Raw genomic sequence first — 21,024 nt, 5'->3', positions numbered from 1 at the left:
GTCAGAGGACTTGCGTTTCACTGGGGTCCTAAGGGTAGTGCGGTTTGCAGGCCTGGGCGAAAGCGTCGTTGATGTTCGGGCCTAAAGAGGTGGCTGAAAAGAGGAAGAAAGCGCGTCTGTGGCAGAGCTCTGGCCAGAAGAGGCCTTGAGGAATCTCTTCTTGGCTCTCTTGGACCTCTTCCTTGGGCACGATCTGCTCAGATGCTTCTTGCTTCCACACTTACCGCAGGCCGCGAAATCGCAGTCCTCCCGCACATGGTAATTGGCAGGGCCAGAACGCGAGCGGCAATATGTGCAATACGCCCGGCGATGGAGGTATTGGAGCTCGACCTCATCTTGCTCCAGCCGAATCCATCGAGGAAGCTCCTCTGCTGATTGAACAACATTGTGGGCGGGACAGCCATCATCCTCGATAAGCTCGACAAGGACTTTGTATTCTCCCGAAGCTGAAGCTTGGTCGCAAGAATTGCCCATGCCGTAGACACGACGCTGCCACACATTCAAGACACTTGCCCTCGGGCCAAGAGCCTGATCGAGTCGTAGAGCGAAGTCGCCTGGAGCCATGTGATGCATGTGAAAGGCGACACGGACGGTGATGTAATGCGCACTGATGGCGCTGCCAACCGACTCAACGGTTGCGCTGCAGCTATCGATGACGGGTTTAAAATGAAGGCCAAACTCGGCGGTCTTGGAATGGATCGTCTCTGGGAGGAAGATGATTGCGCGATACGTCTTCAGACGGCGATCATACTTCACACCAAAATGGGTGTCTCTGACCAGGGTGATGCGTTCGGCAGGAGAGAAAGGAGAGAAAGTCGGAGCCGAGGAGAGGAATTCGATATACTGCTGACGAAGGACACCGGTGTAGCGAAAGCTGAAATCCTCGATCTTCTCGAACAGCTCTCTCCCATTCCTCGCTCGAGGAAGAGGGTTGGAGAGACGGTAAATGACAGAGAAGGGGTCCGCCACACGGTATCTGTATCCATTGGCGAGCACATCCTTGTATGGTGGGAGGTCGGCGAAAGCAACGTACACATTGATGTGAGGGTTGTTGTGGCGGTGGCCCTGTATTTGAGTACTTGCATCCGGCCGACCATAGTCGCAGGTCCAGATGCTACTATCGCGATCGGGGAATTCCAAATGCTTAGAGTCGTCGTCTCGCTTTGAAGGAACGAGAGGCTCAGCGTCAGCCCGAGCCACGTCTCTGATGGCAGCTGTGCCGCTGGCCTGCGAATGTGCTGCCACGTTCATGGCCAGCGGCAACTCTTTTGAGAGCGCTTCATCAAAGCGCACAGGGCCTTTTTCCTTTTCCGAGATCTCCTCGGACATCTTCAATGACGCCTGACGGCCCTGATGGGCCTCGCTACTGATGCTGACCGACCTTTGACGCTTTCGATTCGTGGAGTCGTCCGCAGACGCAGGAAGTCGTTTCCTAGCATGGTGCTCGGTGCCATCCATGTTCATTTGTGTACGGCTATCGCCCTTAGAGACAGAGTCCTTCGAAGCCATTGGAGTGGAAGGTGTGGCGCGAGTGAAAGGAGAAGCGAAAGGACATTTAGCATCCGCGGTTGCAGTTACGCCCTCGTCATGACCCGCGTGATGCAAGCTACGCTCGGGCCGCGAGGCTGAAGCCGGCTATCTTGAAGTGCAATGGGGCACTCTGGCAGTGTAAGTGGAGTCGTGAGCGAAAGAAGAGCAGGGACACCGCTCAACAGTTGAATCGCCTTTGTAATTTGGGGGTCTATATGGGTCAACAGATGGTAGAGGAAGCCCCCACCACATGTATAGCGGTATTAGCATGATCAATGAGGGCCATTCTCATCACTAGCGCGGGCTCTCTGCTAAGCTAAAGTAATAGACGGTTTACCAGAAGCTTCAAGCTCGGGGAATGAAGAAGCCACGCCATCGATAAAGCTTTATGAGAGACGGTAATGGTCCCCTTTTCAGTCGCCTTTGGTCTCTCTCTGTCGCACGATCTAGTCAAGTCCTTCTTGCTTCGGCACTATCGCCGGGGGCGTCTCATAGCGAAATCCGCGGACATTTTCGTAACAATGTAGATTCTATATAAGTCTACATGAGTTTTGTGGCTATCGTGAGGTGCTTCATTAGCTCAGGGGCAGAGCGTGGAGCTGTTAAGCTTTAGGATCCCCTCTCTAGTCGATGACGGAGAACTCCAAGGTCACTGGTTCGAAACCAGTATGAAGCGCTTTCTTTTTTTTTATTTTTGGCGGCTTTTGTACGCGCCTAGCCTAGGCCAAGAAGGACACCAAAGCTGAAAGGTGGCGGACCTTTTTGTTCCCTGTCGGCGCTTGTATGTGGGTCCACGGTGGGCGCTGTAGGGGCAGCTGAATAGACGAAGTCGTTGAAGAAAGGCTCCCGAGACTGTGGCTATGACGATGACGAGAAAATCTATCGTAGGGAGCTGAAAGAGCATCGTGCTGGGCTGTTGATACTGACGGTCTCGCTGACTATCTCTACTTCAGCCTTTTATAGGCACGCCGGCTCATTTCTCCTGACGTCGTGGGGCAGCGGGCCTCCTCTAAGGTACGGTGAGTGCGTTATGCTACGGTCATTGACACCGACGCGCCGATGGCAAAGGGCACTCTCTTCTCGCGCCGCCCCTTCTCTTCTCTCCTCTTCTTGTCTCTCTCGCACATGAAAAGGATAGCGCCACACCAACTTCTCCTTACCAGAATCGTATGGCCTCCCTCCTCTTCCCTTCCCATACCAGAGGCTCTGGCCTCCCTCCTTTTCCCTTCCCCCATCTATCCCGATGCATCACGGACATCAACAACGAGAGCCAAGCGAGACGTCCCCCTTCGTCCGACACGCTATCTCCTGTGTTCGACGTCTCCTTCATTAAGCAAGCGATCTGCCTGCTCTACGATACAGTGAATACGTCGTGCTACGGTCATTGACACCGATGGTCTTGCTGACAACCTCGACTTCCGTCAGCGACCGCATCACGTCGTGGGGCGTCAACATCTCGGCACAGCCCTGGCGAGATAGGGCTGAGTCCTACAGCCTCCGGACATCAAGTTGCGTGGACGTCTGCACCGTGTTGCGGGGCACGCCAATCCCATCCCAGCGCCTGCTGCTGGCTCAGACACCGGACATAAGTCGGAGGCAGCTCAGCGACCCGAGGATCGCTTCCGTCGTGCTGCGTACGATGGGCAACGCCCTTTTCTCACACAGAAGGACGGTGATGGCCCTGGGCGAGTACCAGAAAGCGCTCCGATACTTTCAGGTCCACCCTGTGCTTCCTGACACGCATGCCAACAAGCAGCCATTTGCTTCAGAGTACGTCGCGCTGCGAACGCCGATCCAGCTCAATGCTGCCCTATGTGCAAGCAAGGTGGCGCAAGCCTCGCTCAAAGCCCGAGTCGCGTCGCTCGCCCAGACCGCTCAGGGCCAAACGACATCGGTCACGCGCGCATCCAAGTCGACCACCGGGATGCCGCTCAGCGTCCTGAGGATTGCTTCCGTCGTGCTTCTGACATTCGCCCGTCGCTGCACAAGAAAGCAGCGACCGGATCAAGTCATGGGTGGTCGAAATACCCGCCATTGGACAAGCGATCTGCTTGCTCTACGATCCGGTGAGTACATCATGCTGCTACGGTCATTGACATCGACGGTCTTGCTGACAACATCGACTACTGTCAGCGACTGCATCGCGTCGTGGGGAGAAGACATCTCGCCACCGGCTGAGTCCTTCATCCTCCGGACAGCAGGTTGCGTGGAGGTCTGCACCGTGTTACCGGGCACGCCGATCCCGTCCCGGCGCCTGCTGTCGGCGCAGACAACGAAAAGGTCACCAACGTCGTGGCCTACTTCAAGGACAAGTACAATCTCATCGTTCGTCAGCCGCATCTGCAGTGCGTCGTTCGTTAGCCCCATCTGCAGTGCGTCATTCTTGAAATCAAGGCCTTCGTCCCCATGGAGGTTTGCACTGTGCTGCCGGGTATGCCGATTCCGCCGCAGCGCCTGTTACCTGCTCAAACGCAGGACTATATCCCGGGAAGCAGCTCAGCATCCCAAGGACAGGTTCCATCGTATCTCTGAGATTCGTCGGTCGCTTGCCTACGAAAGCGGCGACCGCACCAAGTCAGGGGGGGGGGGGGGTATCGACATCGGGACGCAGCCCGTGGCGGTCCATGGCCGAGTGCTACAGCCTCCAGCCCCTCGATAACCAATCTACCTCCAGGGAATGACGAGTCCTACAGCCTTCGGACATCAGGTACAATAGTTAAAGTAGCATATGCTTTCTAGCGCTCTTACACTATTAGTGACGGTGGGCATACGAGATAACATCTTTCTTTCAATATCTACAGTCACTTCTGGTCGATGTCCAGCACCTCGTCCGCCTGATTATCTTCAGGTGCCATCTTCTTTTCAACCGTTGACACCCGGTTGACGATGATAGAAGTAGGGATAATGATGGCAAATATGAGGACGTAGTTGACGATGAAACCGACAAGTGGTGAAATGCCATCTTTTGACATGATACCCTAGTTCTTCTCAGTCAGCGACAAGGCAGGGAAAGAGACGAGAGCGAACCTACGTAGGATATGGCTTGGCCGACAGCCTCGATGGAGCGGAAAATGCCGCCCATCCTCGCGTTGGATTGCACGTCCGTCGAGTAGCACGAAATGAGCCAACTAAAGTAATAGCGACTGTCAGACCTTGTGCCGTTGTTTACAGAGCGAGTAGACCACTTACTACATGTAGCTCTGCCCAATGGGTCCAAATGTGTTGATAAAGAAGTAAGACAGGAATGCTTTTGGCCACTTGGAATCGGTCCAATCGATTGCCCCTGGGTTCTTGTGCTTGAATTGGACTTGAACGACAAGGCTCCATGTGTTGATAGCAATTGCGCTGACAACGACGACTGCAAAGCCGAGAATTGCACGCTTTCGTTGATTCCACTTGTCGTGATCCAGGAGAATACCTAGTCCAAAGCATCCGACGATGCAGAAGAAAGGACTGATGAGCGATGAAAGAGCTCGAGCCCGGACGGTGAAGTAATCGGTCAGATAGGCATTGTAGACGGAAATGTAGAAGAAGCTGTAGATGCTGAATGGAAGGATGAGGAGAATGGTAGGCTTCAGAAGTGTCTGCAGCAGCTTCTTTAGCTCGACCGGGAGCTTGTCGACAGGGGCAGTTCGGATGTGCGAACCGTCGGCGCGCTGAACCTTGGAGGGCTGGCTGATGAGCCAAGCGATGGGAAAGCCTAGCGCTTCGATGACCATAAAGACGATGTAGACCTTTGGTGAGACGCTACCCGCAGCATTATTGGGTTTATTGACTGCGAGGTTGATTGCACCACCGACCAGCTGACCGAGATTGCGGCTGACAATCCACAGGGCGAGATATCTTAAGGAGCATCGCCATCTTCAATTTCTCCTCTCTTCAGCGCACAAATGTCTACTCACTTTCCCCTACGATTGGGCTCAGGGTAGCTGAGCACCACCGCCGCTTCTCCAACGTACCACAAGGCTAGTCCGATACCGGCGAATGATTCGGCGAACTTTGAAGTAAATCGTGGTTAGAGAAGCGCGGCATCATGCCAAGCAATCTACTCACGATCAGATACCAAGATGCATTGGCATGCTGAGACGTGACGTAGAGCGCAGATCCTTCGCTGAATACCATCGTGGTAAAGTAAGCCTAAGAGTCGCGCTGTAAAGAGGGGTCCACTCACAGAGGAAAGCAAGCCGCACCGATGATCAAGGCAGCCTTAAGTCCGATCTTTGATACAATAGGTCCTCCAAACATGCAGACGGCGGCCATGAAAGAATAGTTGGCAGCACTTAACGAAGGCGAGGTCAGTTATCGTACCACGAAGGAATTCGGACCATTGCAGCTTTCTTTGGCTCACTTTGCGGCCGACCAAGCATAAGGTTTGGCCATACCACCACCTCCCAAATTGGAAATTGCATCGCTCATTGCTGGACCAGCGAATGCAAGCCCGCTGATGACAAGCATTTGAAAGAAGGTTGTTCGGTACCAGCGCGGGTATACCACGTTGTTGTTCTCTCCCTCATGGTGACCGAGTTCTACGACCTGGCCTTGTTTCTGCTCAACGTCTTCCTTCTTGAGAGACATGATGGTGATCTTGCTGTTCTTGGCGTTTCTGGTTCTGAGGAGGAGGATAGGCGGTCTCTCTTTTATATGAGTCAATAGGGCAGTCTTTTTGGCGAAATGATAAGCATGGGTCGGTTGACCCACACCTACCGCACTACCGCACCAGCTTGTACCTCGTTCACGGGCATTCCAAGTTAGTGTGCGCGGGGGATATGCAGGCCGGACCCTATCGCCCAAAATTCGCCGCGCTGGCCTATCTCTGCATGCTTTCGCTCCTACACGTCGCTACTACTACTACTTGATTTCATCCTCTCCGAGCTGCCGCTTTGCGCTATCTTTTCTCCTTCGATAAGAAAAGGTACGGTAGGACATGACTGGCATCGTACAGGCGGCGCCACAAATTTAACGCTCGGCGAGAAGACCGACGGCGACCGAGAAGAATGTTTAGCCTATTCGCGTCTCAGCGATAAGCGTGGGGGCGTTGCAACCAATCAAGCTGTTCAGTTCCCTTCCTTTCCACTCCTCCTCCTTGTCAGCTTGACGGTCGTCTCAACGATGCCGCCCATTAGCAAGAGCTCGTCAATCATTGTCGTGGGAGGAGCAGGAACATTTGGATCGAGCACGGCGCTTCACCTCGCGCGGAGAGGCTATACCAATGTGACCGCCATTGACAAGTTCCCACCGCCGAGCCAAGTAAGCGCCGGCAATGACCTCAACAAGGTAATCACTTTCTCCTTAACGCAGCAGTGCAAAAAGCTGACGAGGACGTGACGAACGGAAGATCATTCGAACAGAGTACTCGGAAAAAATCTACTCGGACCTCGCGCTGGAAGCCGTCGAGTCATGGAAGGCCGACCCGGTCTTCTCACCACACTTCCACCAGACGGGCTGGATTGTGGCCTGCTCAGATCGAAATTCGCGGACTGCTCGCGAGCTCATATTTGATCCGTATGAACATATGCAGACCAATGAGAAGCTGGCGCCTCATCTGTCGCTGCTGGCAGATTCTGATGCCATTTTTCAACAAGCACCTCAGCTCAAGAAGCTCGGTGGCAAGCTCGAAGACTGGTTCGGGCTGTGGAATGGCGTCAATGGGTGGGCTATGGCAAAAGATGCAGTCGAAGCGGCGGCAAAGGAGGCTCAAAGGCTCGGTGTACGCTACGTCTGCGGAAAGGAGGGAGCCGTGGTGGAGGTAAAGTTGGGTCCAGACGGTGCAGCAACGCTTGTCACAGCAGATGGGAGGCTTTGGACAGCAGACCACATCATCCTCTGTACAGGGGCTTGGAGCCCTGGACTCGTCGATTTGCAAGGGCAGTGCTTCTCCAAGGTATTTTCCAATGTTCAAGAGCCCTCTCGGTCTCATTCGCTAACGATATTCAACTTTGCTGCAAGTGCTGGACCGTCGGTCATCTGCAGCTTACTCCCGAAGAAGCACATGAGCTCAAAGGCCTGCCCGTCATTGACCATTCCGATCACGGGTGAGCTGTGCTCTAGCTATTAGAAGGTTCCGAGGCTGAGCTCTTCACAGCTTCTTCTTTGAGCCGTCACTGGACACACACCAGATCAAAATCTGCAATGCCATGCCGGGCTATCAAAATGCTGTAGGCGACAAGGACGGCCTCTCGCTTCCCTCCGAAACCAAATTTGCACTGCCTGACGAAGCCATCAAAGCCTTGTCGAGCTTTATTGAAGAGGTCCTGCCTCGCTTCAAAGATCGACCGGTGGTCGATCCTATGATCTGCTGGTGTGCGGACCACAACGATGGGAATTGGCTCATCGATTTCCATCCTCAAGCTCATGCGAACTCGCTCCTGCTCGCAACGGGAGATTCGGGCATGGCTTTCAAATTCCTCCCAACGATTGGAAAGTATATCGTCGATCGACTCGAGGGACAAGCCAAGGAAATTTGGCGGTGGAGGCCAGAAGCTACGCCCAAGGCCGACAGTTCAAGACCAGAGGGCCGGGTAAAGGATCTCAAAGAGCTCGATGGTTGGCCAGAGCGACAGAAATTGTGAAATGGATAATGTTACAATTACAATAGATGATGTTGTATGGGTGCCCTTGGCTAGCCTTTACCAGCCCTTTCGTAGTGCGTCGAGGATCATGCCCAGCTTTTCGTTCTTGCTGTCTATGCTCTGTTCAATGCGTGTCGTTTCGCTTCGAACCAGACGGTCAAGTCTCGTCATGACGTCACGCGTATATGCGAAGCTTGCTGTCCTCTCCCTCATGTACTCGATTGCATACTTTTTTGTCGCAACATCCGTGGGCCTCTGCCGGAGAATCGAGAGTACCTGCCGGTCGGTGTGGCTGCTCGATGAAGAGGCGTCGTTGTTGTTGTTGGAGGACGACGAGGCACGAATGGAGTGAATGATTGGAAAAGAGAACTTGCCCTCGGTCAAGTCCTCGCAGAAGCCCTTATTATCTGCATAATCAGCGCTCTGCAGGTTCATGAAGTCGTCGCGGATCTGGAAGAGGAGTCCAATCAGATTGACGAGCGGCACCAGGTCCGGCCCGGCGTATTCGGGGCTCTGGGCGACCATGAGTTTGATGGCAATGCGCAGCAGCCCGCCGGTCTTGTTGTTCACCATCTCGACATACTCGGCTTCGGTAGGACATGTGAGGCTGTCGCGCCAGAAGAGGTCCATGCCCTGACCGCGATGCAAGTTGATCATTTCGTCGACGATCATCTCCGTCGTTCCTTGGCCATTCATGGCAGAGATTTGTGAGAAGACGAGAAAGTAGACGTAGTTTGCCGTATTGATCGTTTGGGGGACACCGTAGACCTTGTGTGCGACCGGAATGCCTCTGCGTAGATCCGAGTTGTCCTCGACGTCGTCCATGCTGCATTGTAATTAGCTACGCAAGTAACGTACAAGAAGATGAAGTGGACTCACAGAAGACTGCTGTTGTGCAGCATTCCCACGACCTTCCGGATCACCGTCAGCTTTTCCTCGGGCACTTTGAGCCATACATTGAAAGCGTCGATAAGCTGCGATCGGATCTCTTTGCCAGGCTTCGATTCGAGATAGGTGTAGGGCTCGAGCAGAACCTGTGGTAGGGCAGATGAGCTTTGCTTCGCTGTTATGCACGCGTGCATGTCTCACCCTTTCCTTGTCTTCTGGCCAAGCAGGCTGCGTAGAGAGCATGTTCAAGGCACCATCGTACCAAGCAGCGTTACCGCCCGACCTTGGCGGCTCTACGCACGTCGAGAGGTTCGCCTGCGCGGGCGATGAGGTGTCTTGCGCGTCCATTGATGGTGTCAATGGACGTGGAGGAAAGATCGGGCGGAAACACGTGTTTTCTTATTTTTTGGCTTTGCAGCGAAATTTTTGGTTCTCACGAGAAGAAGACGTTGGTTCGACAAATCGACACGACGAGGGCGAGAGACGATGGGAAACAACAAGCGGGCGTCGAGCTCAAAAGAGCAGCTCATCAGCGGCTTTCGGGCGCTGAAAGTCGGACAGCACTACGTCTATCTCCGAAAGCATGCAGGCGACGAGGGACGGACGCTCTTCGTAGTAAACCTGCCGCCGGACACGACAGATCGACATCTCCGGGCGCTCTTTTCGCGAGCGGGTCAGATTCAAAAGGTATCTTTCTGGCAAGACAAGAGGAAGAGGAGCGAGGGACATGGCGAAGAAGAGGAAGAGGAGGACGAGGACGAGGAAGAAGAGGATGAGAACGAAGAGTATCGGGGAGCAGAGGGAAAGAAGGTCCGAGCGCCTGCAGTCGTGCCTCTACCCCCCTTGGATCCTCGCCACCCGCACGAGCTTCTCACTACGGGAACCAGCGCTCACGTCACCTTCCTTGACGATTCATCGCTCCAGAGGGCTCTTGCCATGTCAGAGGTCCGAAGCTGGCCCGACCCGTTCGAGGGCGTCGTTCAGGCACAGCAAGACCTAGACGGAGCAGATGGGTCCGATCAGAAGAAGAAGAGGAAACGAGCTGCACATGCGACGGCGCAGCAGGCCATGGCCGAGTCAATGTCCGCAGGCCCTCCTCCACTTGGACTACAGTTTCTGTTGGCAAGGCAGCGGTCACTGCGCCCTCCCCCTGCGAGCATCAAGGCGCATGCCGACTCCGTCGTGGCCCGCTACGAGTTTCTGCGTGCGAATCCCAAGCCCAAGAAGTCGGCCATCAAGGGCGTTACTGTCGGACCGGATGGAGAGTTGCTTGACGAGGATGGCTTTACGATTGTTCAACGAGGCGGCAAGTACGGTCGCACCGCTGAGGTGGGAGGCTCGGCGAGCGTACGGGTAGCGAGGGAGCATGCACAAGACGGGGAGCCAAAGAAGAAGAAAAAGAAGCTGGAGATGGAAGACTTCTACCGGTTCCAGAGGAAGGAGCAGAAGAAAGAGGGTGGGTACACTTGTGATGCTCGTCTTTTTGCCCTTTCATATTGACCTGACATTCCAACAGAGCTGGCAAAGATGCGGCAAAAGTTCCAGGAGGACCGAGAAAAGGTCAGGAAGCTCAAAGAGAGCCGAAACTTTAAGCCGTGAGTGACTCTGTCCAGAGACACCAAAGCGGACGGCTAAGATAAACCTGGTCTATTTGCAGTTTCTAGGTGGGACCTCTCGAATGGTCCTCCCTGCCACGATCAAGGAGGTCAGAGACTTGCGGTCTCGCTGGTGGGCGACGATGATCTTGTTACCCCGTGCTTGCTTTTTTTGGCACGCTTCCGTCAGCAATGTCGATGACAAATACGATCTCAGACGAGTGACTGCATGGCTATCTGGACAAGCCGCTTGTGCACAGCATCCTTTGACACCTGACCTTCTCGCGATGTCGCAAAAGTAGAAGATCTGCTGCAATATTTGCGGAGGTGGTGTGCGGTTGTAACCGGCCAGCCTTCTCATCTGCCTCACACAACAGGCCATTCGAGTCTCTGATGTGCTTCCACATTCATAATCGAAGAGAGAGATCCACGAGCAGACGATGGAAATGAGGCAATCAAAAGCTCCGTGAAAATTCACTTCGAAGCTGAGATACTCGACTTCTATGCGCCTCATGCAGCTTGTCCTAGCTTAGCAAAAGTCTGGTCCATGGCCTTGCGAATGTCTTCGGTGACCTTTGCAACATCCTGCTGCGAGTCCACCTGTAGGAAAGCAGTCGACGTCAGCGAGGGGATAGGAAGCCCTCAAGCTGCACGAGGTACGCACCTCGACGACGCGATCTTGCTTCCGGTAGTAGTCGACGACGGGCATGCTCGTCTCCACAAACGTGCCTGGCAAGGTTCAGGTTAATATGCAGGCTTTTTTGTGAAGAAAGAGCGATAGATCTTACGGAATCGCTTCTTGATGCTCTCTTCGTTATCGTCTGCTCGTCCGCTCGTCTTTCCACGCTCGAGGAGCCGCCCGAGCATGACCTCTTCGGAACAGTGTAGAAAGAGAACAAAGCGGGAGTTGCAGACCTGCGCAAGACAGATCAGATCAAGACACCCGCAAAGTGCGAGAGACAGGAACGTACCGTTTCGTCGAAGCCAACAGCCTGGTCCATCTTTCTTGGGAAGCCATCGATGAGGAAGCGGCCCTTCCCGCCTGTCCACTTGTCCTTGTGCTCGGGCCCGACATCGTGTCCCGCCAGTGTCTTGCCTCCAGAGGCCACGGCCTGGTCCATGGCATTTCGGAGGAGGGCAATGGTGATTTCCTGGGGCACAATCTTGCCTTCCTTGATGTGGTCAGCAATGAGCTGGCCGTACTGCGAGCCCTGGCGGTTCTGCTCGGCGCGGAGCAGGTCGCCCGCTGGACAAGCAAAAGAGGATCAGTAAATTGAGCTTTACTATCTCTTCAAGCGTCAGCTCGACTACCCACCACTCAAGTGGACAAAGCCATACTGGCTGACGAGCCTCTCGCACTGGGTGCCCTTGCCGGCGCCGGGGCCACCGAGGACAAAGATGACGAGGACCTTTTCAGATTCAAACGTGGGCGCTGCCATCTTGCTGATTCTGTGCGACTACTTGCCCCTGTTGCGGGTTTCGGGGCGGGATCAGCGGGTTCGGATGAGGGATCCTATTGAGGCGCTGCTGCTGGTCGAGCGGATCCTCCTGTCGGACCTTGAGTGTGTAGGCAAACGCTCCAAAAGCTAGGACGGCGATGGCGGCAAAGGCAAAGGGATTCGGCGTGGCCCTCTGCGGGTCCTTTCTGCTGCTTGTTGAGTAAAAGTGGCGGCCGACTTGTCTTCGCCAGGTCGAGGTGAACATGCGATGTGAGGGATGAACTCTGGCTGGCAGGGCGAGCGAGAAGCGGACGCGTCTTCTCTTCCACCACTTACTATTCTTAGACCTAGTAGTAGTAGTGTACTGTTAGTGCTGCCACGCTTTCTTTCCCATTCTTCTTTTTCCCCAAGCAACACTTCGCCCATCTTCCAATCGCGCTCTTCGCCACCAAGTGAAGTGCAACTAACCATCATGAGCGACGAGAAATCCACCAAGCGACAGCTGACCATCAAGACGGGCGTCGTCAAGCGGTGAGTCTCGTCCCCTCTGTCCGTGACAGAACTGCAGGCTGACCGGATCCCTCCCTTCCAGCCTCGTCAAGGAGGAAAAGTCCTACGTCAAGGAAGCGCAGGAGCAGGAGGCCAGGGTGGCAAAGACAGAGGCCGATGGAAAGGAGGAGTGGGAAGTCAAGAAGCAAAAGGAGGTCCTTCAGGACTGCCTCCAGATGATCCCCGACTGCAAGAAGCGCCTCGAGGCGGCCGTCGCAGACCTTCAGAACATCCTGGTGAGTTAGATGTCCTATCATGGTGAGGGTAATGCTGCTGATGCTCGGGCCCACAATCTGCCGCAGGAAGGACTGGAAGGAGACATTGCCGAGTCAGACGAAGCAAAGGCAGCGCGCGATGCCATCGAGTCGTCCAAGGCTCAGTAGACGGGACAAACTGGAATTCCATTCTGGGTATACCTCGGGGGGTGTCAATGTATTACAGATTGGTATCTAGAGATATTCCTACAGCGTGACGCCCACGCAGCTGCCGTCCATTCCGATGCTCCACCAAGGAGCTCCGATGAGAAGGATGCAGATGAGAATGCCAAAGGTCCAGCTCGCCACGGCGTACAAGACGGCGCGCCGCTCTGGCTTGATTGTGGCCAGCTCCTGGGCAAAGGTGCTGATGGTACTCAGGCAGCCGCAGAAGCCTTCCTCGACGCCATAGAGGGCGTAGCAACCAGTGACAGAGTAGGCGCCTCCACCGCCTCTGCCAGAAACCCGCCCAACCCGCTGGCCGACAAAGACGGCGCAGAGCACCGCCGTGGCGATGAGATTTGCGGACAAGGTCCCTAAGGGCCAATGAGGTCTCTGCTTGGAGCGTGGGTGCGAGTTGAAGCGGGACAGGTACCACCGAAGGATGGCACCAGGGGGTCCGAGGACGATGGAGAACGCCACTTTGCGAAAGGGAGCATATGTACCGCAGAGAATCGCCGACGCGGCCCAGAAGACGATGCCGATTAGCACGGCAGCAACGTCGGCTGCGCGCTCTGGGTGCATTCCCTTTCTTGGCTTCGAGCCCGATTTTCTGCCCAAGCGCTTTAGGACCGGATCCACCCGCAGCACTTTCCCCAGTGCCTTTCCTGCGGCCAGAGAGGCGAGCGACATGCCCAAAGTGACGGCCGTCTGAGTGAGGGCGTCCATGACCTGTTCTCCAACAGATTAGCTGTGTATATGCGCAGATAAAGGGATCGCAGAGGCTCACATTGTGCAGTCCATGCCTGTCCCAGTGTTCTTGGTTCCCAAACGCCTGAAAGACTTCTACTATCCAGGTCGAAAAGGTGGTGACGGAGCCGCAGTAGCCCGTCGTGATGGCGACGTAGAGTGGTGCATACCATTCCTCGAGCGCCTTACGATTGGACAGCGCCCAGCCCATGACGAAGCAGCCAACCGCCTGCGCCCAGATGACGGGCGTGACACTCTGTCCTGAATAGGTGTTGAGCGCGATGAGGCCAAGGCGGGTGAGGACGCCCCAGATGGCTGAAAAGGCGAGGAGAGAGACGACGGCAGAGAGTCGAAGCGCGACATGGACCCGGCCGGGTTTTTCCTGCTCGGCTTCTTCATCGATCTCTTGCGGCTCCAGCTGCCTGCCCGGCTCGGCTTCGTCGCCATTCACCCCCGTGCCCCTACTCTCGCCGCTGGTCTGCTCTTTGTCATGATTCTGGCTCATCGCCGAGCTGATATCAGTCACAGAAGAGGAGATATCGATGCGACTGACCGTACAGTTCTTTATTATTTTTTGGATGTTTTGCTCCGAGTCGGCCGACCGACCAGGGTCCTCGGGTTTTTATTTTTTATTTTTTTAATTCTCGACAGGCCTTCGCATCAGCAACGAAGCATTTCTCACCTTTTTCTTGAGATCCGGCATGTGGCCCTTTGGGAAAGGGAAGGAGGAAGGAGGAAGAGACCAGAGTGATGAAGTAGCAAGAAGGCCAGCGCCGAGCGCAGGAGCGGACCAATGCCCAGTCGATGACAAGACGCGGCAGGCCTGGCTCTCGCAGCACCGGAGCGAGAGGGGCGAAAGCAGCTCGTCGGCAGCCGCTGCCTCTGCTCGTGCCTTTCTCGCTTCGCAGAGGGGGCCTGACGAGTACGAGGACCCTGTGCCGCGAGGCAAGGCCGCCAACGTGGCGCCGTCGAAGCTCTCGACAGACCGTGTCATCTCGTCCATTCCTCGATTCCTGAGCACCTCTGGGGAACAGCAGACACAGAGAGAGGAGCTGGAGGAGGGATCCGGCAACTGGGTCTACCCCTCGCCTGCGCAATTCTACAACGCAATGGCGCGCAAGAACCACGATCCAAAGGCAGAGGACATGAACATCGTCGTGCCGATCCACAACGCCGTCAACGAGCGCGCATGGAAGCAGATTCTCGAGTGGGAGAGCATCGCCGGGGGCTCAGAGGTGTGCGGGGGCCCCAAGCTCGTCAGCTTTCAGGGCAGACCCAAAGACATAACCTGGAAGGCGTGGTTGAGGAGCCTAGTGGGGTGAGTTTCTGGGCTTTCATTGGACTCTTAATCGCAAGACCTAATGAGAGAGGAGCGGAGAAACAGATACCAGCTCCCGTTTGACCGGCACGACTGGGAGGTGGATCGGTGCGGCAAGCGAGTCAAGTACGTCATTGACTTCTACTCGGGCAGGGGCAACAGCCTGTCCTTCTACCTTGACACACGGCCCTCGCCCGCAACGCTCGAGGGCTGCCTGCTGCGTGTTCAAATGGCCTTCCGGAGAGCATTTACGCGGGTAGAAAAGTAATCCAATTTCTTGTACTGTACAAGTTGTTCATGATCTCTCAGACAAGATCTTGCCGGCGGCCTCGACGATGATGCGGTGTTCCACCTCGTGGATCCTCCCCTCGAGGTCCTCGAGCGACTGCCCCTCTATGCACTCCACCTCCTGCACCACGATTGGTCTTCCCCGGTCTACCTCTGCCACAACCTCGTGCACCATGACGCCCGTCTTGCCGTCCTTGAGCTTTCCCTCCTGAAAGGCATCGTGTGCCCGCTTGATGGCCTCGATGCCGTCGAATGCGCCAGGAAGGGCAGGGTGCAGGTTGATGCAGGGTGTGTTGCCAACGACCTGCAGGAACCTCGGTGAGACGATGTGCATGAAGCCAGCCAAGACGACCAGGTCCGGTTTCGTCGGAGCTGCCGTATCTTGTTGTACCAGCTGCTGCCCCTGTGCTCCCTGGGCGTCGAGCCACTCCTGCGAACGACCGGAGGCGCCTGCAAGCACAGCCCCCGCCAGCACCTCGTCGTAGTCCTCGCGCGTCTTGCCTGCATTGCGGCCCAGCCACGTCTTCATGCTCAGTACAGCCGTAGGCACACCGGCCTTGCGTGCACGTTCGAGCCCAAAGGCTGCCTTGCGGTTCGAGATGACCTGGGTGATGCGTGCCTGGCCCAGCCGGCCGTCCGAGACAGCGTCGAGCAGCGCCTGGAGGTTGCTCCCTGGTGTTCTCGAGTCTGCATTGAGCCTCGTTTTCGGCGCGCGAGCTTGGATCATCCTGACTCACCTGACCCGGAAATGAGCACCACGATTCTTCGCTCCGACGCCATGTTTCTCTCTCTCTTCTTCTCTTGACCAAGCTTCGTCTTCTTCTGAATAGAGACGAGAGTGCGCCCTGGGAGCCCAATCTTCCAACTTTTTGTGATAGACTTTTTTCTTTGACGGGATTTTTTCTAAAGTAGTCACGCGTCCTTCTCGACGACAATCGCACCTAGACAGCCTCTTCCTTGCACACCATGTCGGCAGAAGGATCGGGCTCGGGGCGAGCCAAGGAGGACAAGCCATCGAGAGAAGCCGTTAAGGCGGACAGGGAGGCGGCAAAGGAGGCCAAGAGGGCGGCGAAAGCTGCAGCGGCCGCCAAGAAGGCTGGCGGCGCAAAGGCACCTCCGCCAGCAGCAGGGGGAGCGACAGGGGGAGCAGCAGCACCTGCTGCGAGGGGAGAAAGGACAGCCGAGAGGGGGGCGGCTCCTTCAAGGCAGTCTCAGCCGCGGCAGGAGGGAGATGGGCAGTCGCCCTCGCAGGGCCGATCTTCAGCGCGACAGGAGCACGCCAGAGGGCAAGGTCATGCACAGGCCGCACAACGAGGCGAAGAGCCAAAGACGGCGGCCAACAAAGCCGCCAATGCGGCGGCGACGACGACACCAGCCACGCCGTCGGTCCTGGGGGGTATCTCCCTCTTTGGAAATGTGTCGACATCAAAGTCTTCGGCGCAGCTTGCCCCCTACGTGACAGCAGCCACGCATCGAGCACAGGTGCATCCCTCTGTCTTGAAGCTGGCCCAACAGCTCTCGTCGTTCAGCATCGTCGGCGCAGACGCAAGGGCGATCGCCGTTCTTGGCGCGCTGCGTGACTTTGTGGCAGACTACCGGACACCGCAAGGCGCCGTGCTGAACCGCGACCTCGTCACCAAGCTTAACCCGCAAATCACCTTTCTCGTCACCGCGCGACCACTGGGCGCCAGCGTGGGCCATGCGATTCGCTTCCTCAAGTACGAGATCAGCGTGGTGCCCGTCGAGCTGAGCGAGCAAGAGGCAAAGGAGACGATCCTGTCCAGGGTCGACCACTTTGTCAGGGACCGCATCACATACGCCACGCGCGTCATTGCCAGCAACCTGTCCACGGGCAAGATCAAGGACGGCGACGTCGTCTTGACTTTTGCTAGAAGCAGTGTTGTCGAGCAGACGTTGCTCGAGGCGTGGCAGAAGCGGGGGAAACGGTTCCATGTGGTCGTTGTCGACGCTCGGCCCCTGTGCGAAGGGAGAAAGCTGCTCACCAACCTCGTCGACGCAGGCATCCCGTGCACCTACGGTCTCTTGACTTCGCTCAGCTCCCTCGTCGCCAAGGCCTCTATCGTCCTGCTCGGCACAGCTTCCTTGCTGGCCAACGGTGCACTCTATGCGCGCGCTGGCACGGCCAGCTGCGCGATGATGGCGAGAGCCCAAGGGGTACCCGTCATTGTGTGCTGCGAGACGTACAAGTTCAGCGAGCGAATCCAGCTCGACAGTTTTGTAGTCAATGAGGCAGGTGAGTTGGCCAATCTCAGCAGAACCTCTCATGACCGTTGACTGACACCGAACATGACAGGCGACCCTCGCGACATTTTGGCGCAGCAGCAGGACACAGACCTCATCTCGGCAAAGGAATGGGAGGGCAACGAATCGTTGGGAGCCGTCAATCTCTTGTACGATCTCACCCCACCCCGCTACGTCACAGCCGTAGCCAGCGAGGTGGGCTTGAGCGGCCCTGAGAGTGTGGGCGTCATCCTCCGAGACTACAAGAGCGTCTTGTATGGCCAGTGATCTCAATCAATTGGAGCACGATTTTTAGACATTGTATTTGGCCCTTCCCCTAGTCTGTGGTGCCGTGTGCGTGCATCATCTACTCGTCTGCTGCGCTGGCCCGCGCAGCCAACCTCTCGCGGTTCTCGAGAATCTGCTCCTTCTTCTTCTGAATCAGCTCCTGCTGCCGTCCCTCAAGCCCGTGGAAGTAGTAGCCAAGGGCGCCAAAGGCGGTCATGGCCATCGCGTGCCCTCCGAGGTCTAGAGAAATCGAAGAAAAAATTCAGCACGAAGGTCTCCAGTGGCCCGCTACGACAACGAGTGCCGCCATCTACGCACTGTCAAAAATGTTGCGCTTCTGGATGCCGAGCTGGTAGCAGCGCGTCAGGAAGCCGAGGCCTGCGTAGCCGAGAACGCTCGCTGCAACGCTCATCGTCGGTGTCTCTCGAGTGTTTGTGCGGTGAGTTGGTCTAGGTTGTGCGCTGACGATGTGGAAAAGAGGTGCGATGTCGAGAACTACATGGGCCACGTGGATTTTGTTGCAAGGACGGGGGACTTCATTCGCGTGTTTTTAGAGAGACTCGCCCTCAGTGTTTTTGGACTGCAGCCCACTTGATGGAGATGAACATTGCTATTGTTGCTCGAGCCCACACCTGCGTGAGGTCGCTGAGCTGCTTAGCATGTGAACAGAGTCCCGTGTTTGGGAGAAGACCACGCTGATGAAAGAAGGTCATGCGAGCGGGTAATAGCACCGCGTATCGGCGCGATTCTCCGGGCAGCTGAGCGTGCCTGAGTCAAACTTAGCCCTTGATCTGGCGTACTAAAAAAGCACGCCCCCCCGAACGTTTCCAAGTGCCCTCACCAATCGTCAAGATGGAGCCAGAACAGAAAAAGGTCATCATCATCGGCGCTGGCTTCGGTGGCTTGGCCCTCGCACACGGCCTCAAGAAGCGAGGCGTGCCGTTTGTCGTCTATGAGCGCGACGCGACAAAGATGGCAGGCCTCCACGGCTATCGTGTGGGCATCAGCGTCGATGGATCACATGCGCTTCAGGAGCTGCTCTCGCCAGACCTCTTTACAATGTTTGACAAAACGTCTGCACATGAGCCCGAGTATTTCATCATCTTTGACGAAAGGTTCCGACGGCTGCTCAAGCTCGGTGTTGGCGTCGATGAAGCGACCCCCGTCCAGGACAGAGAGCACAGTGTGTCAAGGCCTATCTTGAGACAGGTTTTGCTGGTAAGCTATGGTGTGATGTCTTTCAAGGTGCAAATTTTGCTGACTTGAGGTCTTGCCTACCAAGTCGGATTTGGAGGAAGGTAGCGAGGTTCGTTTTGGTAAGACATTTGAACGCTACGAAGAAGACGGTGACGGTCCAATCACCGTCCACTTCAGCGACGGCACCACAGACACCGGTCATGTGCTTGTCGGTGCTGATGGCGCCAACTCGCTTGTGCGAAGACAGCGCCTACCCCAAGCTCAAGTCGTCGATACTAATATCGTCTCGCTCGCTGCAAAATATGAGCTCGATGAGGAGGCCCGGCAGCTGATGCCCAAAGACGTCGACCGAAGTGTGACGCTCATCAACGGGCCAAGGGGGTCAGGCGGAATTATCCACACCCTCTACTTCTCCAACAGAGACGACCTAGTTGAGACCTTGACGGAGCAGCAACGCAGCAAGTATGCTTCAAATGACTCCGATTCACTCCTCTCGCGCTGCGAACCGAGCATGAAGGACTGGGCGCACTGGGCTATCTGGGCATCTGCGGACAAATTTCCTCCCGACATCCTTGCCAAGAGAAACGCTGACATCGCAGCTGCGGCACTGGACCTCGCTCAGGAGCTAGGCTATTGCAAAGACTTTCAAAGGCTTATTGAGAAGAGCATCCCGGAATCAGCTTTCCCGATTGCGATTCGGACGAGCGAGCCGCTCAAGGAAGCCTGGCAGCCATCTCGCGTTACCCTGCTTGGTGATGCGGTCCATACGATGACTCGTAAGCCTCGCCTCTCCGACGCACTGACGTCAATTGCTCACCCTCTTTCCTGCAGCCGGCCGTGGAGTCGGTGCCAACACCGCCCTGCGAGACGCCCTTGCCCTCTCTCAAGCCCTTGGCGAGAGATGGAGTCAAAGCACACCTGAAATCATCAGTTCAATTGGCTCATACGAGTCGTCGATGAGGAGCTACGCGTACCCTGCCGTGCTTGCCTCCCGGAGGATGATGGACGGTCGCTCTTTCATTCATCGCCGTCCTTACTTCCTCGGATGGATCTCCAATCAGCTCTTCAGGATTGTTCTGAGGCTCGCCGATGTGCTTTTGCCGCTGAGAACACTTTACGCTAGGATTCTGCAGAGGGATCGTGGGCACGAAAGGGCCAGGCAGAGGAGGAGGGAGAAAGCCAAGAGTGTTTGAGCGTGCTTGTACGCTCTTCGTTGTATTCCCCCTTTCTGGTCGTTTGCGATATGATTACCTGTTTTCGCATGACGGACCGGCAATACGCCTCAGCTCCATATAAGTCTATATCCACAGGAAACGGCAGAGAGAAAGCCCGCGCGCAGCCGCTCTCAGTAGATCAATAGTCTTTCATTTGTCCATCCTCAAATCCAATGTGACCTTGTTCTGGTGTTCTCCTTGATGGTGTAAGAGCGCTACAAAGCGTATGATTCTCATTCGCCGCGAACTCGGTTCGGGAGCACGCAACGACCTCTTCGTGTATAGCCACAAAGACAACACATGCATCGCGCCACCATCGCCTTGACCTTATCTTCGTGGAGTTAAGGTTCTTTGGGGTTGCCATTGGCTCCACTGGATGCTTCGATGTCGTCTCTCTCAGGATCAGAAATGATTATCTGTTTCGCAAGCTGACTCCCTCGTTTTTCTAATGGATCGGGAATATATATGACTCTAAGTCTTCGCTCTCTTATTCCGTGGGGCTATAGCTCAGTTGGTAGAGCATCTGATTCCAGGTATAGTTCTAGCAACGTTAGTCCTTTATAGGAATCTCCAGAAGGTCATCCGTTCGAATCGGGTTAGCCTCAATCTTTTTATTTACTGGCTACGAGATTTCGCAACATTCCCTGTTCTTTTGCCGTATTCATCAATCTCAGTCCCTTTTCTGAGTGGAAGTGCTGCATCTTGTTGAAAAAGTTACAATTGAGAAAGAAGCAGAGCACCGAGA

At 55.6% G+C, this 21,024-nt stretch overlaps 14 protein-coding genes and 2 non-coding genes across 16 annotated transcripts; 9 read left to right on the top strand and 7 right to left on the bottom strand.

Moving 5' to 3' along the window:
* Positions 1-28: 28 nt before the first annotated feature.
* On the bottom strand, positions 29-1,674 carry FA10DRAFT_293806 (hypothetical protein; the record flags this gene model as incomplete). Its single annotated transcript, XM_025524430.1, has 2 exons — positions 225-1,674; positions 29-93 (listed from the first exon to the last, which is right to left on the bottom strand). The coding sequence occupies exons 1-2, from the start codon at positions 1,507-1,509 to the stop codon at positions 29-31; spliced, it is 1,350 nt and encodes a 449-aa protein (XP_025377394.1). The 5' UTR covers positions 1,510-1,674.
* A 425-nt stretch (positions 1,675-2,099) lies between these two features.
* FA10DRAFT_t31 lies at positions 2,100-2,206 on the top strand. Its single transcript has one exon. It is a non-coding gene; the product is annotated as a tRNA-Asn (tRNA).
* A 717-nt stretch (positions 2,207-2,923) lies between these two features.
* On the top strand, positions 2,924-3,891 carry FA10DRAFT_285910 (hypothetical protein; the record flags this gene model as incomplete). The annotated part of the gene is made up of 3 exons (XM_025524035.1): positions 2,924-3,600; positions 3,664-3,678; positions 3,729-3,891. The coding sequence occupies 3 exons, from the start codon at positions 2,924-2,926 to the stop codon at positions 3,889-3,891; spliced, it is 855 nt and encodes a 284-aa protein (XP_025377393.1).
* Positions 3,892-4,522: 631 nt separating this feature from the next.
* On the bottom strand, positions 4,523-6,209 carry FA10DRAFT_251574 (MFS general substrate transporter; the record flags this gene model as incomplete). Its single annotated transcript, XM_025519616.1, has 6 exons — positions 5,879-6,209; positions 5,702-5,809; positions 5,584-5,641; positions 5,433-5,527; positions 4,720-5,373; positions 4,523-4,658 (listed from the first exon to the last, which is right to left on the bottom strand). The coding sequence occupies exons 1-6, from the start codon at positions 6,103-6,105 to the stop codon at positions 4,523-4,525; spliced, it is 1,278 nt and encodes a 425-aa protein (XP_025377392.1). The 5' UTR covers positions 6,106-6,209.
* Positions 6,210-6,385: 176 nt separating this feature from the next.
* FA10DRAFT_279389 (FAD dependent oxidoreductase) lies at positions 6,386-8,106 on the top strand. Its single transcript, XM_025523537.1, has 4 exons — positions 6,386-6,804; positions 6,866-7,411; positions 7,477-7,562; positions 7,613-8,106. The coding sequence occupies exons 1-4, from the start codon at positions 6,640-6,642 to the stop codon at positions 8,097-8,099; spliced, it is 1,284 nt and encodes a 427-aa protein (XP_025377391.1). The 5' UTR covers positions 6,386-6,639; the 3' UTR covers positions 8,100-8,106.
* On the bottom strand, positions 8,057-9,345 carry FA10DRAFT_266682 (terpenoid synthase). Its single transcript, XM_025521600.1, has 3 exons — positions 9,189-9,345; positions 8,979-9,133; positions 8,057-8,925 (listed from the first exon to the last, which is right to left on the bottom strand). Exons 1-3 carry the CDS (start codon positions 9,333-9,335, stop codon positions 8,157-8,159), a joined length of 1,071 nt encoding a protein of 356 aa, XP_025377390.1. The 5' UTR covers positions 9,336-9,345; the 3' UTR covers positions 8,057-8,156.
* A 97-nt stretch (positions 9,346-9,442) lies between these two features.
* FA10DRAFT_107224 (hypothetical protein) lies at positions 9,443-10,733 on the top strand. Its single transcript, XM_025517850.1, has 3 exons — positions 9,443-10,443; positions 10,504-10,582; positions 10,645-10,733. The coding sequence occupies exons 1-3, from the start codon at positions 9,474-9,476 to the stop codon at positions 10,649-10,651; spliced, it is 1,056 nt and encodes a 351-aa protein (XP_025377389.1). The 5' UTR covers positions 9,443-9,473; the 3' UTR covers positions 10,652-10,733.
* Positions 10,734-11,089: 356 nt separating this feature from the next.
* Positions 11,090-12,314, bottom strand: FA10DRAFT_266679 (putative URA6-uridine-monophosphate kinase; the record flags this gene model as incomplete). Its single annotated transcript, XM_025521599.1, has 5 exons — positions 11,898-12,314; positions 11,554-11,828; positions 11,371-11,497; positions 11,247-11,311; positions 11,090-11,182 (listed from the first exon to the last, which is right to left on the bottom strand). The coding sequence occupies exons 1-5, from the start codon at positions 12,019-12,021 to the stop codon at positions 11,093-11,095; spliced, it is 681 nt and encodes a 226-aa protein (XP_025377388.1). The 5' UTR covers positions 12,022-12,314.
* Positions 12,315-12,493: 179 nt separating this feature from the next.
* On the top strand, positions 12,494-12,953 carry FA10DRAFT_285904 (tubulin binding cofactor A; the record flags this gene model as incomplete). The annotated part of the gene is made up of 3 exons (XM_025524034.1): positions 12,494-12,552; positions 12,614-12,806; positions 12,873-12,953. The coding sequence occupies 3 exons, from the start codon at positions 12,494-12,496 to the stop codon at positions 12,951-12,953; spliced, it is 333 nt and encodes a 110-aa protein (XP_025377387.1).
* Positions 12,694-14,267, bottom strand: FA10DRAFT_266677 (hypothetical protein). The gene is made up of 3 exons (XM_025521598.1): positions 13,774-14,267; positions 12,873-13,715; positions 12,694-12,806 (listed from the first exon to the last, which is right to left on the bottom strand). Exons 1-2 carry the CDS (start codon positions 14,236-14,238, stop codon positions 13,032-13,034), a joined length of 1,149 nt encoding a protein of 382 aa, XP_025377386.1. The 5' UTR covers positions 14,239-14,267; the 3' UTR covers positions 12,694-12,806; positions 12,873-13,031.
* Positions 14,268-14,394: 127 nt separating this feature from the next.
* On the top strand, positions 14,395-15,440 carry FA10DRAFT_240838 (cytochrome c and c1 heme-lyase). The gene is made up of 2 exons (XM_025519223.1): positions 14,395-15,051; positions 15,118-15,440. The coding sequence occupies exons 1-2, from the start codon at positions 14,435-14,437 to the stop codon at positions 15,317-15,319; spliced, it is 819 nt and encodes a 272-aa protein (XP_025377385.1). The 5' UTR covers positions 14,395-14,434; the 3' UTR covers positions 15,320-15,440.
* Positions 15,141-16,149, bottom strand: FA10DRAFT_266675 (phosphoribosylglycinamide formyltransferase). Its single transcript, XM_025521597.1, has 2 exons — positions 16,077-16,149; positions 15,141-16,011 (listed from the first exon to the last, which is right to left on the bottom strand). Exons 1-2 carry the CDS (start codon positions 16,117-16,119, stop codon positions 15,347-15,349), a joined length of 708 nt encoding a protein of 235 aa, XP_025377384.1. The 5' UTR covers positions 16,120-16,149; the 3' UTR covers positions 15,141-15,346.
* A 65-nt stretch (positions 16,150-16,214) lies between these two features.
* On the top strand, positions 16,215-17,899 carry FA10DRAFT_266674 (IF-2B-domain-containing protein). Its single transcript, XM_025521596.1, has 2 exons — positions 16,215-17,593; positions 17,654-17,899. Exons 1-2 carry the CDS (start codon positions 16,306-16,308, stop codon positions 17,866-17,868), a joined length of 1,503 nt encoding a protein of 500 aa, XP_025377383.1. The 5' UTR covers positions 16,215-16,305; the 3' UTR covers positions 17,869-17,899.
* FA10DRAFT_251554 (hypothetical protein) lies at positions 17,692-18,280 on the bottom strand (the record flags this gene model as incomplete). Its single annotated transcript, XM_025519615.1, has 2 exons — positions 17,692-18,108; positions 18,187-18,280. The coding sequence occupies 2 exons, from the start codon at positions 18,278-18,280 to the stop codon at positions 17,948-17,950; spliced, it is 255 nt and encodes an 84-aa protein (XP_025377382.1). The 3' UTR covers positions 17,692-17,947.
* A 440-nt stretch (positions 18,281-18,720) lies between these two features.
* On the top strand, positions 18,721-20,471 carry FA10DRAFT_279384 (FAD/NAD(P)-binding domain-containing protein; the record flags this gene model as incomplete). Its single annotated transcript, XM_025523536.1, has 3 exons — positions 18,721-19,086; positions 19,151-19,841; positions 19,897-20,471. 3 exons carry the CDS (start codon positions 18,721-18,723, stop codon positions 20,256-20,258), a joined length of 1,419 nt encoding a protein of 472 aa, XP_025377381.1. The 3' UTR covers positions 20,259-20,471.
* Positions 20,472-20,775: 304 nt separating this feature from the next.
* On the top strand, positions 20,776-20,884 carry FA10DRAFT_t32. The gene has a single exon. It is a non-coding gene; the product is annotated as a tRNA-Trp (tRNA).
* The last annotated feature ends 140 nt before the right edge of the window (positions 20,885-21,024 follow it).

Source organism: Acaromyces ingoldii (assembly GCF_003144295.1).
Source record: "Acaromyces ingoldii strain MCA 4198 unplaced genomic scaffold FA10scaffold_3, whole genome shotgun sequence".
Taxonomy (NCBI): domain Eukaryota; kingdom Fungi; phylum Basidiomycota; class Exobasidiomycetes; order Exobasidiales; family Cryptobasidiaceae; genus Acaromyces; species Acaromyces ingoldii.
Note: the sequence above shows the minus strand (reverse complement) of the source record. Positions and strands in the feature narration are given on the sequence as shown.